Source organism: Leptinotarsa decemlineata, unplaced genomic scaffold (assembly GCF_025532065.1).
Source record: "Leptinotarsa decemlineata unplaced genomic scaffold, Ldec_3_MD MMD2_tig00000505_RagTag_RagTag, whole genome shotgun sequence".
Taxonomy (NCBI): Eukaryota; Metazoa; Arthropoda; class Insecta; order Coleoptera; family Chrysomelidae; genus Leptinotarsa; species Leptinotarsa decemlineata.
Window position 1 is genome coordinate 12,941,551 of NW_027412549.1, and position 18,505 is coordinate 12,960,055.

At 34.9% G+C, this 18,505-nt stretch overlaps 1 protein-coding gene across 1 annotated transcript; it reads left to right on the forward strand.

The window, feature by feature from the left end:
* The first annotated feature begins 499 nt into the window (after positions 1–499).
* LOC111507009 (peroxisome biogenesis factor 2) lies at positions 500–13,968 on the forward strand. Its single transcript, XM_023162227.2, has 4 exons — positions 500–710; positions 777–1,193; positions 1,251–1,460; positions 13,803–13,968. Exons 1-4 carry the CDS (start codon positions 600–602, stop codon positions 13,890–13,892), a joined length of 828 nt encoding a protein of 275 aa, XP_023017995.2. The 5' UTR covers positions 500–599; the 3' UTR covers positions 13,893–13,968.
* The last annotated feature ends 4,537 nt before the right edge of the window (positions 13,969–18,505 follow it).

Below are 18,505 nucleotides of genomic sequence, written 5' to 3' on the forward strand. Positions count from 1 at the left end.
GCCTTCAAGAAATTGCCGAATCTAAACGATACGGAAATTTTGCACTATGCAAGCAAGGGTTGGAAACACAATTATTTGAAATCATTTGAAATTCACAAGCATAAGCATCGCGGATGTAACCTACTAAATGACCAAATCTTTCTTGTCTAGTCGCCAGTTTTCAGATTAGCATACCCACATTGTTACAGGTAAACAAAATTCAGGTACTCAATCAAGTTAAGGACCTATGTTATTACCTACAGCACCGTATAGACTGCCTACAGTGATGTAAGGGTAAATATTATCATTTATTTAGTTTATTGTATTCGTTGGAAAATGTTCGTGTAGGATGAAACTTCAATGACGTTAGTAACAAATACAAGTGTTAAAAAACACAAGAAGTTCTATTTTCCAATTTTCATGATCTTCTATCACGTAGTAACGGTTATATCCATCAATTTATTGGAAGTTGGAAGTTTAGACAAGACACTTGGCAACACTGGAATCTGTGTTACTTTTGTAACATTCCAACTTCTAACCTAGTGTAATATTTATTTTTGAATTGAGATTATTGCGATGAACAAATTGTCTTCAATATTTTAATAATAAATAATTATAATATGGGAAAAAATAAGTTATTACGTGTAACTCAAATGAATGCCGTTTATTTGGACAATGAGATATTTAAGGCTTTGTATCAAATATTTATTGATTCGACAAAAAATCTTCCTGTGAGTTGATTACTTACCTTTTTTAATAAACGATCGTTTTTCTTGTGTGATTTTGTTAAATTTCAGCCGGGATTCATCGCGCCATATGAACCGGAATTGAATCTAATTCTCCGTCTTTCATTATTGAACAATTCAATTCTGAAATCAAATAGTACCTTTGGCCAACAGTTGCTTTCTTTGAAGTACCAAAATATTTCTACAACCCAGAAATTACTGTATGTCTTGGGAAATTGTTTTGAGTATGTGAAAACAAAGTTGGAAATATGGAAACCTTCTCATGATATAAATAACATTATTTTCAAAATTTATACACTATTAAAGTTGTTGGATTTTATGAATATTTCCATATTCTTGCGTTCTGGTGAAAAGCCATTGCTTATAGAAAGAATTCTAGGACTTACACAAGTTTATGCAACCGATAATGCTCAAAGGCAGTTCGAGTCCAAATATTTGGCCCGGGAGTTGTTGTGGAATGGTTTTATAGTGAGTAAATGTATATCACTAACAGTTGATCATTGTAATTTTGATTATGTCTTCTAGGAACTATTGGTGTATGTATTACCTCTTGTGAATTATCATAAAATAAAGAGAAACCTTCGAAATTTGAATCCATATCATGTAAAAGCTAAAACTACTGTTGTTGATAAGAGGAATATGACAATGCTCAGTAAATGTGCACACTGTGGGGAAAATCCAATATTACCACATCATATGGGCTGCTCTCATATCTTCTGTTATGTTTGTCTAAAAGTAAGTAATTCATGCGGTAAGAAAAATGTAGAAGAATCTAGCAACATATTTTAAAGAATTAGATGATATTTATTATATGAGTTTTCTCTGAAATATTCATTGCACATGCAGAATAATACCAACCACTAGTTGAGGTTTTGCCACTATGAAAATGTATTGTAAACAAAAACTAATCGTGTCCGACAAAAAATAAAAAGTGTTCTGAATTCCTACCATCACAATTTTCCCAATTATTTTACTGTGCATAGTTACAACCTCAGTTCATATTCTTAAAGTATATTTTCTTTAATACAATGTTTATATTAGTTTGGAAGACAGCACTATGCTTAGTATTTCATTCACTTTCAATAACCTTTTTATTTCTTTATTCAGATAAAACAATTCTGCAATACTCCATATGTTTCACCAATTTCAACCCATTAACAGCCAAGACAAGGTGAATATTTATTGAAATTTTCATTAAATCAACATACAAACAGTTAAGGGAATGTAGATACAGACCATCTAAGAATGGCGAATTTTCCATAGCATAATGGCATGCCTTGATAATCATAGGAACACAGGTCAGAGCTATAAAATATTCATTGCGCAAAAAAAGTCATTCGAATAATAACATTCAGTAAATATGATGATCACTGTAAACCACTGTTCAGGACATTAGGCATCATTCCATTACCATGTTGCTACATTATGGAGTACCTTCTTTATGTAAAAAAAACATAATATATCAAAGAATTCACTATTACACTCACTCTTATAAAACAAGGAAAAAAGTAATCTCTGTCCTCCATTATTCAGACTTACAAAAACACAGAACTCCAAATAGATTTCTGGGCATAAAATTGTATAATGTTTTGCCACTACAATCCAAAGATGACAATATGTTTTGTTGTATCATTCAAAACTAAGATCCTTGAATATTTAACACAGCACTGTTTTTACTCCTTAGATGATTATCTGGATCATGTAGTTACAAGTGCATGTTAGTATGTAATCCTCTTCCTCATTGGGATTACTATCCTGTTCTTTGTTTTTAACATGTTCATACTTCTTGTCTTTAATTATGATATATAACTTTCTACTGGTATGTTCATCATGTGAAGCGTATTTTACACTATTTTATTTAATTTATCTTATGTGATCTATATCACTACCTGGACGAATGTATACATGTCTAATTGTTTACATGAAATAAATATTTTTATTTCTTTATTTATTGCACAAAAAATTTAAAATAGGAATCGAAACAAATACAAGGTTGTATAAATGCACCGGTGGCTGAATACAGTATATTTATTTAAAATTTTTATAAAATACTATAAGAACATTTTTCAATTTTGAATGTGATGAAAATTGAAGATTTCGTTGGTACTGAATTACCGGCCTACCATCGCTGGTTAAATTAATAGAACCTAATCCAGGAATCTTACTTATTCCTTCAGAAACTTGTTTATATATTTCAAGAATTTTTGTTTTCGATTGACACAAGATTTATTTCATTATTTTTTTAAATTAAATTCAAATTTGGACAATCTTAAGACCCAAAAATTGGCTCGGAACTGAAATCAACTACAATAAATTTGATATACTGAAATATATCTCTGAACTAGCATTTCAATGTAATTGCATCTAAGGGTTTGAGGTACCGTAGGATACTAAAATTATAAAGCAGGGCTTCAAATTTGGATTAGGAATAATTTGTTTGAGATGCAAAATAGGTAAAATGCTACTGTCACTACCAGAATCAAGCTTGAATTTCAATATGCAATTTTTAATAGTGAATATGTCATACCATGAATTATTATATCCTATACGACATTTATTCGAAAATAATTCGACACCAGACTCATCTTGCCCTTCATCCTGAATGCAGCTTTTTTTTTCTTTCATTAGATGTTCTCTGCTAAAATTTTCATTTGACCTCGTAGAATGACATTTTTCATTTTTCTTGTAGTAACACGCTTTTGCAAAACGTCATTTTCCTTGACAAACTGCACAGTTTTTATTATAAGCAGGGCATTTATTTGAGATAAGTTCCTAAAGACACTTCCTACATCTGAATTTTTGAAATTTCTTCACATTATTAACTTCTTCAGGTTTCTGTATTTTGACATGCTCTTCACCGAGTTTTATAGATTTACAATATTCTATATTCTTCACTACAGTTATATCCAATTCCCTTATTAGCCTGGATTGATTCTGTTTGTCTTGTATTCCAACAATTAGATGATATCTAATCATTCTCTCTTCATTTCTTGTATCGCACGTAGGGTTTGAACATATAAAATCACATATTCTAGCTTGCTTCTTTAGCTAAGTGAGACACTGCTCAATAGTTCTTGCTTCACCTTGGACTAGGTGATTGAATTTGAATGATTCCATATAGGTATGCTTTTTCTCGGTAGAAAATAGTCATTAAAGTCAGCAAATAGTTTTACGAGTGTTGATTTTTGGTAGTTGTTGAACGTATTATATATATCAAAACCTTCGTCGCCGATACAATTGAGAAGAATGGCTATCTTGACTTTCAGATTTATCAGATACTTTCAAATACATTTCGAATTTTTGCTTCCAAATTGACCAATTTTTAATGTCGTAATTTTTGGAATTAATAACTTTCCTCAGTTAAAGAAAATGAAATGTTTCTTTTGACTTTTATTGACACAAACTATTTTTTCTTTTTTTTTAAACAATAGCAACTATATACAACTAGATAAAATAAAATTATAAATCAACTAAACTGAATGATGTTCTCATATTCATAACTCAACACCCCACCTGAATAAGAAGTCCATCATTCAATCCTAATAGACTACTTTTTCTCTGATGAAATGATATTTGATATCAATATGTTTGGACCGTTTTGTATCAGGATTCTTGGAAAGCTGAATACATCCTTGATTGTCCTCAAATATTTGTATGGGACTACAAAAGTCTATTCTCATGTCAGTTATCAGATTTTTTAACCAAATTCCTTCACAAGCAGCATTACAAGCAACAACGTACTCAGCTTCAGTAGTTGAAAGTGAAACACACAGTTGTTTCTTTGTTGTCCAAGAAATCAGATTTCCAAATGATTTAAATAAATGTCATTTGCCCAATCAGAATCAGCAAAACCAATAATTACTGGAGCCTTTTCTCGTCGCCTGTTACAAAGTTTCAGTTCAGAAGTTCCGCGTAGATATCTTAAAACTCTCTTGAGGTGTTTCCAGTGTTCCTCTCCTGCACAATCTTGAAAACGACTCAAATAATTTACTGCAAAGCAAATATCTGGACGTGCAGTTAACATAATGAACCAATGAGTTCCCTGTACGGTTTGTCAGTTTTCAGACTAATATCGGAAATTTTCTCTAATTTCAAATCTTTTTCTATTGGAGTACTTACTGATTTACAGTTTTCCATTTCATATTTTCTCAAAAGACTTTCGATATTTTGTTTCTGACTGATGACCAGCTCATTTTTCTCCAAATTTTGTTGGATATGCATTCCCATATATAATTCTACTTTACCAAGGTCAGTCATATGAAATTCTTTCTTTAGTTCCCTTTTCACTCTCTCTATTCCTTGTTGGCTATTTCCAGTAAGAAGTAAGTCATCGACAAAAATAATCAAATATATTATTTCATCATCACAGAATTTGGAATATAAACAGTAATCACTGACAGATCTGTCAAAACCGATTTTCAGTAAGTATTGATTGAAACGTTCATTCCAACATCTTGGTGATTGTTTCAAGCCATATAATGACCTATTCAGCTTACATACTTTTCCATTCTCGCAATCCATTCCATCTGGAACCTCCATATATACATTTTCTTCTAGAAATCCATTCAAAAAGGCAGTTTTAACATCCATCTGGAACAATGGGTATCTGTATTGGACTGCTACTGACATAAATAACCTAATTGTTGTTGATCTTGCAACAGGAGCATACGTTTCTTTGTATTCAATGTTTTCTTTCTGCTGAAAACCTCTTGCTACCAGTCTAGCTTTGTACCTCTCTACGTGTCCATTTACATTTTTCTTCTGCTTGAACACCCATTTGCTTGTTATAGGTTTCACTTCATCAGGACAGTCCACTAAAGTCCAGGTATTATTTTCCATTAAGGAGTCTAATTCTTCTCTCACTGCATTTCTCCATTTGTTTGCATCATCTTGTGGTAAATTATCAATATCTTTATAGTTTTTTGGTACATTTTCTGTTATTGAATCTGTATTTAGTGCCATGTAGATTTCAAAGTCATCTAACCAGACTGGCCTTTTTGTAATTCTTTTCTGATTCACTTCAGAAATAGTTTCTATTGATGGCATTTCAATGATTGACGTTTCATTTTGAATATTTGACAATCTACTTTCAAGATTTCTCGTTTCCTTTTCTGAATTTATTATCTCTGATTCTACTGGAATTTCATTAAGTATTTCTATGGTTTTTTCAGGTTTTGTACAATTTAAAATTTGTTTTGCTTTATTTATTTCATCAATATGCATTATTATTTGATGTTCAACATTTTGGTTTTCGATTTGAGGACGCCTCTCGTCAAAAATCACATCTCTTGATAGAATAATCTTCCTTTCATGTTCATTCCACAGGCGATAACCATTTTCGGCATAACCAATCATTCTACATATGTCACTTCTTTCATCTAATTTTGTTCTTTTTTCTTTAGGTATTTGAACAAAGGCCTTGGAACCAAATACCCTTATTTTAGACAAATCTGGTTTAAATCCTGTCCACATTTCTGCTGGAGTTTTTTTTATTAGGCATCGTGTGTTACTTCTGTTTGTTAAATATGTTGCTGCAAAAACTGCTTCTCCCCACATTTCTTTTTTCATTTTGGCATCAAATATCATTGTTCTTGCCTTTTCAAGAAGTGTTCTATTCATTCTTTCAGCAACACCATTTTGTTGAGGTGTATATCTCATCGTGTAGATCAATTTCACTCCCTTTTCTTCACAAAATACTTTGAGAGCGGTTGATCTATATTCACCACCGTTATCTACTCTGAGACTTGCAATTTTCAATGAAAATTTGCTTGTTACTAGTGCTTCATACATTTTAAAATACTTCAAAACTTCATTTTTACTTTTCAGCAAATAAACAATTGTGATATGAATATAATCATCAATAAACGTAATGAAATAGTTATATCCATTCCAGGTTGAAGGAGTGATTGGTCCACAAATATCACTATGAATGATCTCCAATGACCTTCTACTTCTTGGCTGATTGATGTCCTTAAATGGCAGTCTTGTTTGTTTTCCTCTCATATATTCTTCACAGAGTTCCGCCCTCTTACTTTTGAAATTCACAATTCCTTCCACCATTTTGAATCTTACAAGATTATTTAGATTGGATTGACTTACGTGACCCATTCGGCGATGCCACAAGTCTTCTTTATAGTTATACGCCATATGAGCTATATAACTTTGTTTCAAACGGAAAGTTATTTCATAAAGATGATCACTTCTACTACCTTTGGCAATTAAACCAGCTTCAGTGTATAATTTTGCTTCTCCACGATCAAAAACAATTTTGAATCCCATCATTTCCAGTCGCCTCACAGATAACAAATTTACTCTCAAATCAGGAACAAAAAGCACATTCTTTATTGTTATGTCTAAATTTCCTTGTTTCACTTCGATTTGACCAATTTCTGTTGCTGATGATTGTTCTGATTTCGCGACTGCAATCGAAATTGGTTTCTCTAGTACCTTCGCAAAGGAAAAGAATCTGTCATCGTTAATGAGATGATCTGTTGCTCCTGAGTCAATAAAAAATGATAATAATTTCTTCTCGTCATTTTCAGTTGTCTGTTAGTTTATCTTCAGATAATGTCTCTAATGCTGTAGTTAAACTATCATACGATGATGGTAACGTAATCAATAAATGTGTAACAACGTGAGCTTCTTCCAATTTTTCACCTGCCGTTTTGAAATGTCTCACAATCTCATCAAATTTTCTGAAATGACTTTCCATACTTTCGTTTTCCTCTGATTTTAGCATTAAAAGTTTCTTTCTTAAGTAAATTCTACTGGCAAGTCCTTTCTTTTGATATGTATTTTCTAGTGCTTCCCACATTTCTTTGGCAGATTTCTTATCTTTAACGCATTCCAAATGCGAATTAGCTAAACACTTCACAATAATATTCTGGCATTTGATGTCCTTTTTCTTCCAGTTGGAGTCTTCCGGCAAGGGAACTGCTTCATTAATCACTTCTTCAACTTCATGTTCTTTGAACAGTAATTCCATTCGAAATTTCCAATGGTCGAAATCTGTACCATCGAACTGACGAATTCCTAACTTATCATCTGGGCCCATAACTTTTTGGAATTAATAACTTTCCTCAGTTAAAGAAAATGAAATGTTTCTTTTGACTTTTATTGACATAAACTATTTTTTCTTTTTTTTTCTACAATAGCAACTATATACAACTAGATACAATAAAATTATAAATCAACTAAACTGAATGATGTTCTCATATTCATAACTCAACAGTAATCGGGCTCACAGCCGAGTAGATACTTATGACACTATGTCATGAGTCTTTGGAACAAACTTTATTTTCTTTCAATTTTATAACAGTTTTTTCACTTTCGAATTGTACCTACTATCTTGTTATCTTCGTTATGGCAACCACCATAGCTTACTATTTATACAGGGTGATAAACATACATATCACAGTAACGATGTTGTCCTTATGGCCACTAAATTTAAGCAGACTCTAGTCTGCTTCTTCTAGTCTTTACTAGATGTGAAAAAAATATAACTGGTAAATGTTCGACTGATTTACCAATTCATGAATGTTCCAGATATATTGTCAACAACCCTGTCAACCATATTAGTAAATAAAGGCCATCACCACTCGACCTTCTAATAAAATTCTCTAATTCACGTTGCTGCTGTCGTACAAGTATACACCCCCTATTTAGATGTTATACTGGTGAATTACATTAGGTTAAGAAATAAAATCTTCTACTTCTAATTCCGAATTAAATACACCTCTAATTTTATTTCCTATTGATATCAGTTCGATTTTCTCTAACTGTTCCTGTTGCAACAAAACTATTATTTTTCAGTTTTTCAGAAATAATTTACGAGGTGAATAAATTGTGAAAAACACTTCATGTTGTTGTGGAGATTCTACCACTGAAAGAAGTTCCAGAACTAATTTTATCTCTAAAGAACATTTTGTTCTGATTTGTCTAATTTTCCTTCATATGGAATAAACTTGAATAAGTATTTAGTGTCAGAACAAAGGCACCACAGTTTTGAAGCCAAGCCTGACTGGCTTTCCACGTATAAACATTTTGCATGAATGTCTTCTAAAATATAAAAAGATTTTTCATCAATGAATAGGTGTTACCAAAGGGCATTAGTCATGAGCTCTATCTGCAGTTGATTCAGTAAGATGTACCACTGCGCCACTAAAGTCCAGAAACAACTCCACAAATACAGACTCCAGCGTGGGAGTCAGAATGTAAAACATATTCTGGAGAGCTTGTATATGATATGCTCAAGTTCAGGTCATAATACCTTACCCTTGTTTCTCATGTGAACGTACGACTTTGAAGCAGATATCAGACGGAAAAATTAACAACTAACCCAGCAACGTCTTTCATTTGAAAGATTCGTTGCCTGATGGTTTTACTTCAGCTTTCCGCACTTTGTCTGCGGGTGGCGCAGTAGTACATTCTAATGAATCAACTGCAGATAGACCTTATTACTAGTTGGAATTGATTTTGTTTGTTTACTTCGTCTAAGTCTAAAGTGGCCCTCCAGGTAATGACGAGGAGCTAGTACTCCGAAACCGGTATATTGGTGGTCGTCCCGACCAAGTGAAATTGATTTCACTAAAAAAGTTTTTGTTGTATTAACAGCGAAATAAAGTTAATTTTGATTATTATACAGTTTAGTCAATTGTTGGTTAACTTACGGGAAAAACGTAACAATATATAAGAAGTTACTTGCGACGAATCTTCCGAATGGAAGACGTTGCACACGTACCTAGAAAATCGTCGGTTCAATACTTTGCAATATTTAAAAAAATGAAAAAATAACAAAAAACATATTTTATTTTCAATGAATTGAAGTTATTTAAAAGTTTTCGAAAAAGACGCGTTTGAAGTTTCGCAGTGTATTACTGCGCCTTCAGTGGGGCGTAAGGTCTTGATATCATTGGTCTGGGTATCTGTGACGTCATTCCTTAAATCTGCGATGTTTATTCTCGTTATAGTGTGGCGGTAGCTTCAGATATCTAGTCTGTGATTGGGCTACAATGTAGCTGATTGAAGTAACATTTTCTGCAATAACCTTTTCGTTTCTGAATTTTCTATCTTACAAATGTTTTCTATCAGTTTCGTAATTTTCGTGAGAATTTCATCGTGATTTATTAACTTTCTAAATTCTAATTTATCAAAATGAATGCGAGTTACGTTTTTTAAAAAATTAAGAAATTTTCGATAAAGAGTTTGAAGCGGTTTATGGGATATACGATGCGGTATGTAACGAAGATGAATCGTTTGCGAGTTCTGGTTTAAATATCACATCAGAAAGAATAAAGGAAACTCGAACTTAAGAAAAGCTCATCAGTTTTTGATCATTGGTTTTTCAAGGTTATTGCCATAAAAGAAAATTAAAGTTTTTGAAGAATACTTTTTGAAACATCTTCGTTGAAATTGTTTAATGACTTATGATAATATGCACCTGATTTTAATTCGGACACTCGGAAGCTGCTTTCCAATGTAAAGTACTTAAGTGAAACTAATGAAACAAAATGTTTCCTGTTGAAAATTGTTGTACATTTCTGAAATCACTCAGTAAGTACCGTTTTTTCAGCAAATGGTTCTGAGCATAAGATTACTAAATGAAGATGTAAAAAAAATCGCAAGTTTGACGAAGCTCACGTGAAAGAGCATGCTTTCAAGTGTCCGAAACCATCGTCCATTTCCTTTTTTCGGCGAACACCACTTATACTTTTTGTTCTTTCTGAAATATAAGTCGAAAAAATGCCAATAAAAAGAAATTGCCTAAACGCACCTTTGGCCGTAAATGGCTCAAAACTTGATTCAACGAGTGTTTCATCAAGTATCTCAGTAACTAAAAAGTTTCAAATCAAATTTTTGAAATTCGATTAGCTCTAGAGTAAAAAATAGAGTAAAAAATATAATTACCACGATTCTTTCACCTTTTCCTTCAATATATTTTGGATTTAAGAGATTTTTTCTACGTTCATATGTCTCACACGCTCTCATCAAAGTATTTGAATGTTATGAAGAATATTTATGTAGAAGTAATTATGAAGTTACCATATTGATGAGATAGGGTTTTTAATGATAATAATAATGATCGAGGTGTTCAGAACTCTGGCACCGAGTTGGAACCTGTTCAGCAAAAGACACACATTAAAGCTGCTTCTGTGGCTTCACAAGTATAAGCTGATGCATGGGGTTTTATTTAACAATATCGAAGACCTCGGCTCATCAAAAAAACCTTACCTTTGCTTTCTCCAGGTCAAGTGGGCTCAAGTCTAAAAACTGTGGGGATTATGGTGATTCAATACCTTGGTCTACCTTAGTCACGTGGTGAGTCTCTAACGCCAGTTGTAGGTCCCGCCACGAGGCGCCTGAGACCCTAACGCACTTCTTTCAGTATGTTGCAGCCTCTATCCACCGATATAGCGTAAGAGTACTACTAATTTCCCACCCTCAGACAGACAGATCACAGATCCAAGCTAATATGCCTGATTTAGTTTTCGACTGTCGAAGTAAGTGGAGTTTTCTGCTCCGGTTGAGACGAATGCGGAAGAGCTTTTCCTTCCAGTTTGTATCTGAAAGAAAATTTTGTACATGGTTTACAAATCGTTAAAAGTTTATTTTGGATTCGATTGCTTTCTTCTTTCCTTTTGAAGTTTCCCAATTTTTCGTATAAAGATGACGGAGTATAAAACTCAAAAACGACAGTCTCCTAAACATATCCCCGTTTCAATTTAAATAGGTGTTAGATGATTTTCCATTGTCTTGGATCCGATTTATAGATGATGTTTTTGCGATTTTTGACTTTTAACGACAGATATCCGAATATTAAGTTTACATATGAAAACAATGGCAGATCCAGAAAATCATTGGTGGGGGGTGTTCACCACCTCATAGTATGGGGTATATCTCAACCTACAGAATACAGCAAAAAGAGCATTTGTGGCTTATGAGGACAGTGGGACGCGCATGGGGTCTTTCACCCCGTGTGGTCACTTGGATCTACACTGCAATAATAAGACCTATGTTAACGTACGGAACCATTGCATGGGGACCGAAAGTTCTAGAAGCAACGGCTATCCAAAAATTATATCAAATACAACGACTGGCTTGTTTACACATCACAGGAGCCATGAGAACAACACCAACCGCGGCAATGGAATTAATTACGGGTCTGACCCCTCTAGATCTGTACGTTAAGGAGATTGCGTTAATGGCCATGTTTCGATTGCGCACGCCTGGTGTAAATGTCGAAGTAGGAAATGGTCAATTGAGGCTGAGCCTATGGCGAGAAGCGCTTACTGCGCAACCTCTGCTGCAGGCAACCAGTGATACAATTGAAACCAGTTTTGTGTTTAATAAACCCTACAAAATACAAATAAAACAGAACACAGAGTCAGATGCTACAAATGCAATACGCGTATATACAGACGGCTCAAAAACCAAAGAAGGCTCAGAATGTGGAGTGTACTCAAGATCACTAAGCCTCAGAATTAAGTGGGGAATGAGAAAAATACCAGCGTGGTCCAAACAGAACTGGCTGGTATCTCAATCACCACAAAAGAAATAACCAGGAAAGGAATTTCTGGCAAAAACATAACAATCTGCACTGACAGTAGACCAGCCCTATTAGCCTTGGAACAGACGACGTGTTACCTCAGGGCTAGTACTAGAGTGCCACCAAGATTTAGCCAAAGCCTTGGTAGATAATAACATTACCCTGAGGTGAGTTAAAGGGCACGACAGGAGTGAAGGTAATTGCATTGCCGACTCTTTAGCCAAGGAAGCGGCTGGACCAGTGACACCTACGGCCTGATGACTTCAACAATTGCGGAACTAGACAAATGTTACACTCATGCTCAACCCTTAAAGATATGGGATGGAATCAGAGGAGAAATATCTGGCGATGACCAGGAAAAATCTACGCTTAACATTAGGATATCTTACTGGCCACTGTCAACTAAGGAAACACCTCCATAATATGGGGCTAGTGGACACACCTCTATGCAGGATGTGTGAACAGGAAGATGAGACTGTCAGGCATGTCCTATCCGAGTGCCCGGAGTTATCGTCAATAAGAGAGCGTGTGTTCGGCGAGGCTCGGCCTACACCTGCCGATATAAAGGAGATGTCGTCTCCCAGTGACCTGTCTACCTTCCTGGAAAGGATTTAATGGATGATGACAACTCATCGGGAGGATGTACAATGGGTCACATGTGGCCTAAGTGATGTGGGCTTACTTGCTATCAAAACTCGTTTTGAAGAACACACCACACATCCGATTTCGGTGAACAATAAAGTCTAGTGTCGCTCAATACGCCTTGGAAAATGAGCATAGAATGAAATAAATCTCCTGTTGTTGAGATTGGTACATGCCAAAAGTTTACTGGATGCTTTCAAATATATGAAAATAGCAATCGTTTACTTTTATATGAATCAATCTGTTAAAAATTATCAGAAACTTTTTCGAGAAAATTCTTGACGACAGTTTGTACCCAAGAAATCATTGATGTGTGTTTAAAGGTGCGAATGCACCCAGTTAGATATAAATGGGCGAGTTTTAAAGTTAGGATCAACTCCTGAAGACGTCAACTTGGTTGATAAAATGTGCATCGAAAAAAGTGTTGCAGTTCTGGTGTTGGGGAGCAATGCTTGTTTGCAGAGTAAACCAAAAGTTACTTTTTTTACACTTATATAAAGTTCTCCATGACTAATTTTTATATTTTCAGATTCTGAAAAGTTTCAGAGAAGTTCTATAAAAATTCTGATTTCTTAACAAAAAATGACTGTCGTTCAATATTTCATTGTTTGAGAAGGATTTGAAATATTTATCATCCTATTATCCTCAAATAAACTGTTAGGTTTTCCATTATTTTGGTGTACAACTCTGCACTAAGGTTATATTATATATCTTGTATTTTTATGAAAGTTCCTAATAGAGTTTTTGAGCGTATCGAAATCGGTATGATAAATATAATTGCTCTTGAAATATATTGCGCTTTCGACTGTTCAACATGGTTTTTTGATAAAATTGTATAAAATTGGCATGCATAGGTTTAAGGAATTAATGGAGAAAATTCTCATTTTCAGGGTAATCAAGTGGCCGACTCCAAATTTGAATGTCCAGTTTGTGAACATAAAAATCCCAATATGTTATGTGATAGGGTCACAGTCATGTGACATATTATTTTTTGACCACAGTTTTTCCAGTTCTCATTTGTTACTGTTTTGTTTTGAAATATATCAGTTAGAAAAATGTTGTTTTTATTTGTTTGCCTTCTCAATTGCCAATTATTACTGTCTTGAGTATTTGATGAGGGTGTAGTTACCAATGTTCTAATCCAATGTCTTCTGTACTCATTATTTTTTCTTTCTCTGGTAGTTTACAATAAAAAATCTGGAAAATTCTAGAATTGAAGCAGATAGCTACTACTTTATAGAAAGTTAGTTGACAACGAAGGTTAATGGATAATAGTTCGGTAGGGTATTTTTGTGACCTATATAGATGAAATATTGTGTGGCAATTTTATGTGTCACACATAAGTGAATAAAAACTTTATTATCATACTCAACTTGGGAAACCTTCATATTTACATTTTTCCTACTTACTGTTAATCAGTCAAAATTCCACATATTTGTTAGACGGTATCTGATTTTTTTCATAGGGCCTTGTTGAAAAACAAACATTGTGCATCGATTCAAACATTGTTTGACACATCTGATGTAAAATCAGAACGGAAGCCTCTGGGAAAATTTCTCTATAATTTACATTCCAGAAACTCAACATGCATTGAAATATTTTGAGGCGGTTAGCTCGTTCTTAAAGTAAAAAATTTATAGGTTGTATTTGAAATAAACAATATTCAGTTGATATTTATATTTAATTTTTCATGTACACGAAAAAGAATGTTTACATTAGTTATGCTAATTTTCAGAAGATTGCAAAACACAAGCACTCCAAATGAAAGAGTTCTTAAATAGTGAAGTTCGAAGTGTACTGAGTTGAACCTCTTAACGATGAGCAGCCACAGTCCGTCGCGTATTTCTGATATGTACTGCTCTTGTTGGAATCAAATATGCCAAGTCACTTGAACACTCTACGTGAAAGTATCTATAGAAGAGAGACAAATCTCCAACCTTTGTTAGATGTTCCAGACTATCAAGGTTGCAAGTGATGTTCATGTCTCCAATTAGGCGGATGATGATCAACCAAACTTTCTGTGTGAGAATGGACCAAACACATTTACGAATTATCCAATTAAAGCAGGGGTCCAGCCTTTCACTTGTACTCTCTATACACGCACGACTTTCCGATGTTCCCGAGAACGAATGTAGGTATATACGCAGATGACAGCGATATACGCACATTCGTTCTCGAGCGAAGTAACAGCTTCAGGCTTCGGATCTCCCTTGACAGGTTGGTCGTGCGCTGTACTATGGGCATAATAAAATCAAGGCTGACCCTAACAAAACATAACTTGTCAACTTCTTAAAGGAAATTACTAACGTGAAGATCTTCGGGAAGTTGCGAGCCAAGGGTAACTGAGGAGCGCGTGATATCTGGGAGTTATCCTGGATAGGAGCCTGAATTTTCAGTAACATTTGAGCTTGGCGATCCAACGAGAGGACACGGCGGTTAAAAGCATGTACTCGCTCATTGCACAGGATTCGAAGCTTAGTATTGATAACAAGCTGCTAATCTACAAACAAGTAATTAGACCAGCTATGTTATACGCTTGTCTATATAGAGGACTCCTCTGCGGAGACTCGAGACGATGCAGAATAAGGTGCTCCGTATTTGCACGAACAGTTATATATACATTTCATTGAATTACCTGTTAGATTTGGCAGAAGTTGAGACGGTCACTGAACATATCCGGAGGCTTTGAGTTTTTCCTGCCGAAAAGCCCACTGACGAGAGACGTCAAGGCGCTTAGGAGTTATCATAATCAGCTCTGTAAAAAACGGGCTGATTTATGAAATATGCTTAATATTTTCCATGAACGACGCGAATGCGATCACGCTCAGTTCATGGAAAAGCTGGCTAAGATTATTCACGTATTCTCGTGATTTCAGAATTACTCCTACCTGTTTATTTCATGAACTTTTTCCAGGGGGCGAGAGATAAATCTGTAACACCCACCTAGTACACTTAGATATGAGGTATCGGTTTGTCTGAAGGTGATTAACAATGTTTTATGATGAATTTCATTAGTTTTGACTTCTATTGTCTGATATTATATATAATGATTTGAAATCCCTGAAAGAACTAAAGAAGAATAAAAATTAATAGCTGAAAAAACAATTATATTAAGCAAAAAACCTGAAATGAAATAATAGTGAAATAAAATACAAGTAAAAATGAAACAAATTGAACAAAAAATAAAAATAAAAGATATGAGATTCCAAGGCAAGTTACTTCACGACCTTTCGATTGTTAGTATCCACAATCGTCTTCGGGTGATGACTGGACTGATTCCTCCGTGAGCTGACTATTTATAGATCATTTGAGTACTTTTACTTATCTCTGCTTTCCTTTTTCTGCTTCACTGGTTTAGTGGGATATGACCGTTTGGCGGGAGTTGGTAATTTTTCGCTTGATTATGGATTTCCATATGTTGTGTATCTCTACGCTAGCTTGGCTGAAAACACTGTTGGATAACATGTATGCGGCTTCTTTGAATTTCCTCCTAAACCAATGTTCCTCTTTGTGTACGATCTCAACTTGGGACCATTCGAAGTTGTATTGATGGGTCCAAACATGTTCTACTATTCCTGATTTGTTGGTTTCCCCTCGCTGTGTGTGTTTTTTGTGCTCGGCAATGCGAACATTCAATGGTCTCTTAGTTTCTCCGATATAGGATTTTCCGCACTCACAGGGTATCCGGTAGATGTAATTCTTGGAATCGCAGTTCGCGTTTGGTGGCCTGGTTTTCGTGAGGCTGCTACGAATAGTGTTTCCGGATCTGAAACAAGTTCTGATGTTGTGCTTGGATCCAATTCTTCGTATCTTTTCCGATAATCCTCTGATGTAAGGAAGTGCAAGCACTGGCTGTGACGGCTTCTTTTCCTTTCGGGGCTGTCTTTTAGCCAAATTCTGTTCCACCATCGCTTTGGAGTAGCCATTTCGTTGAAGATCGTCTATTTCAGAATACTGAACTAGACGCCTTCCTGAAACACATCGTAACACCTTCCATCACTTTCACAATGGAGAAGGAAGCCTACAACGAATTGCCATTCTTAGACGTATTGGTAAGTGGGAAACATCTATATATCGAAAACCCACTCACACGGGACAGTATCTGAACCATGAATCCAACCACCACTCTATTAGACCGTGCTTTCGGACTTTGTAATACGAAGGAAGGTCTCGGGAAGTAATTAGACATCATAAAAAATTATCTTCAACGAAATGTCTATTCCAAAGCGATGGTGGAATAGATTTTGGATAAAAGAAAGCAGGAGCCTTGAAAGGAAGAGAAGCCGTCACAACCAGTGCTTGCACTTCCCTACATCAGAGGATTATCGGAAAAGATACGAAGAATTGGATCCAAGTACAACATAAGAACCTGTTTTACATCCGGAAACACCATCTGTAGCAGCCTCACAAAAACCAGGCCACTAAACGCGAACCGCGATTCCAAGAATTGCATCTACCGGATACCCTGTGAGTGCGGAAAATCCTATTTCGGTGAAACTAAGAGGCCATTGAATATTCGCATTGCCGAGCACAAAAAACACACAGCGAGGGGAAATAAATCAGGAATAGCAGAGCATACTTGGACCTATCAACATAAAATCGAATGGTCCCAAGCTGAGATCATATACAAAAAGGAACTTTGGTTTAGGAGGAAATTCAAAGAAGCCACATACATGTAATCCAACAATGTATTCAGTCAAGCTAGCGTAGAGATACACAACATATGGAAACCCATAATCAAGCGAAAAATGGCCAACTCCCGCCAAACGGTCATCTTCCGCTAAACCAGTGAAGCGGAAAAAGGAAAGCAGAGATAAGTGAAAGTACTCAAATGACCTATAAATAGTCAGCTCACGGAGGAATCAGTCCAGTAATCACCCGAAGACGTTTGTGGATACTAATAATCTTAACGTCGTGAAGTTACTTGGCTTGGAATCTCTTAGCGTTTTTAATTTTTTGTTCAATTTGTTCCATTTTTACTTGTATTTTATTTCACTATTATTTCATTTCAGGTTTTTCTGCTTACTATAATTGTTTCTTCAGCAATCCATTTTTATTCTTCTTCTTCAATTTTTAATTCTTCTCTTTAGTTCTTTCAGGGATTTCAAATCATTTTATATAATATCAAACAATGGAAGTCCGAACTAATAACATGTGATGTTATGGAGGAACATTCAGAATTCGATTCACTTTTATTAAAAAGCTTGTTTTTTCATATTTGAATTCAATTGACAATCGCAAGAAATAGTGTTTCAAACATAAATTTCGTAGTTATTCAAAATCAAAATTTCTCCGAAAGAGAAAAAATTTGGAATTCTCATCTTCACGAAGGTAATTATAGATTTTCTATTTCAGAGTCGGACTAATTATCTTCATATTTGTGTGAATTCCTGGACCCGGGTATCTCACAGGAGGCTGAAGCTGCCTCCGTGGCAGCTTTTAGTAATTTTCATGTTAAAACAAGATATATTACCCAAAACCTCAAATGTGCGGCTGACTTCTGCATGGCTCTGTGCATTTTTACTTCTTTTGGCAACCAAGTGTTGCCCATCCCCACAATCAGCTGCAGTATACTGATGAAGGGCCAAAAGCC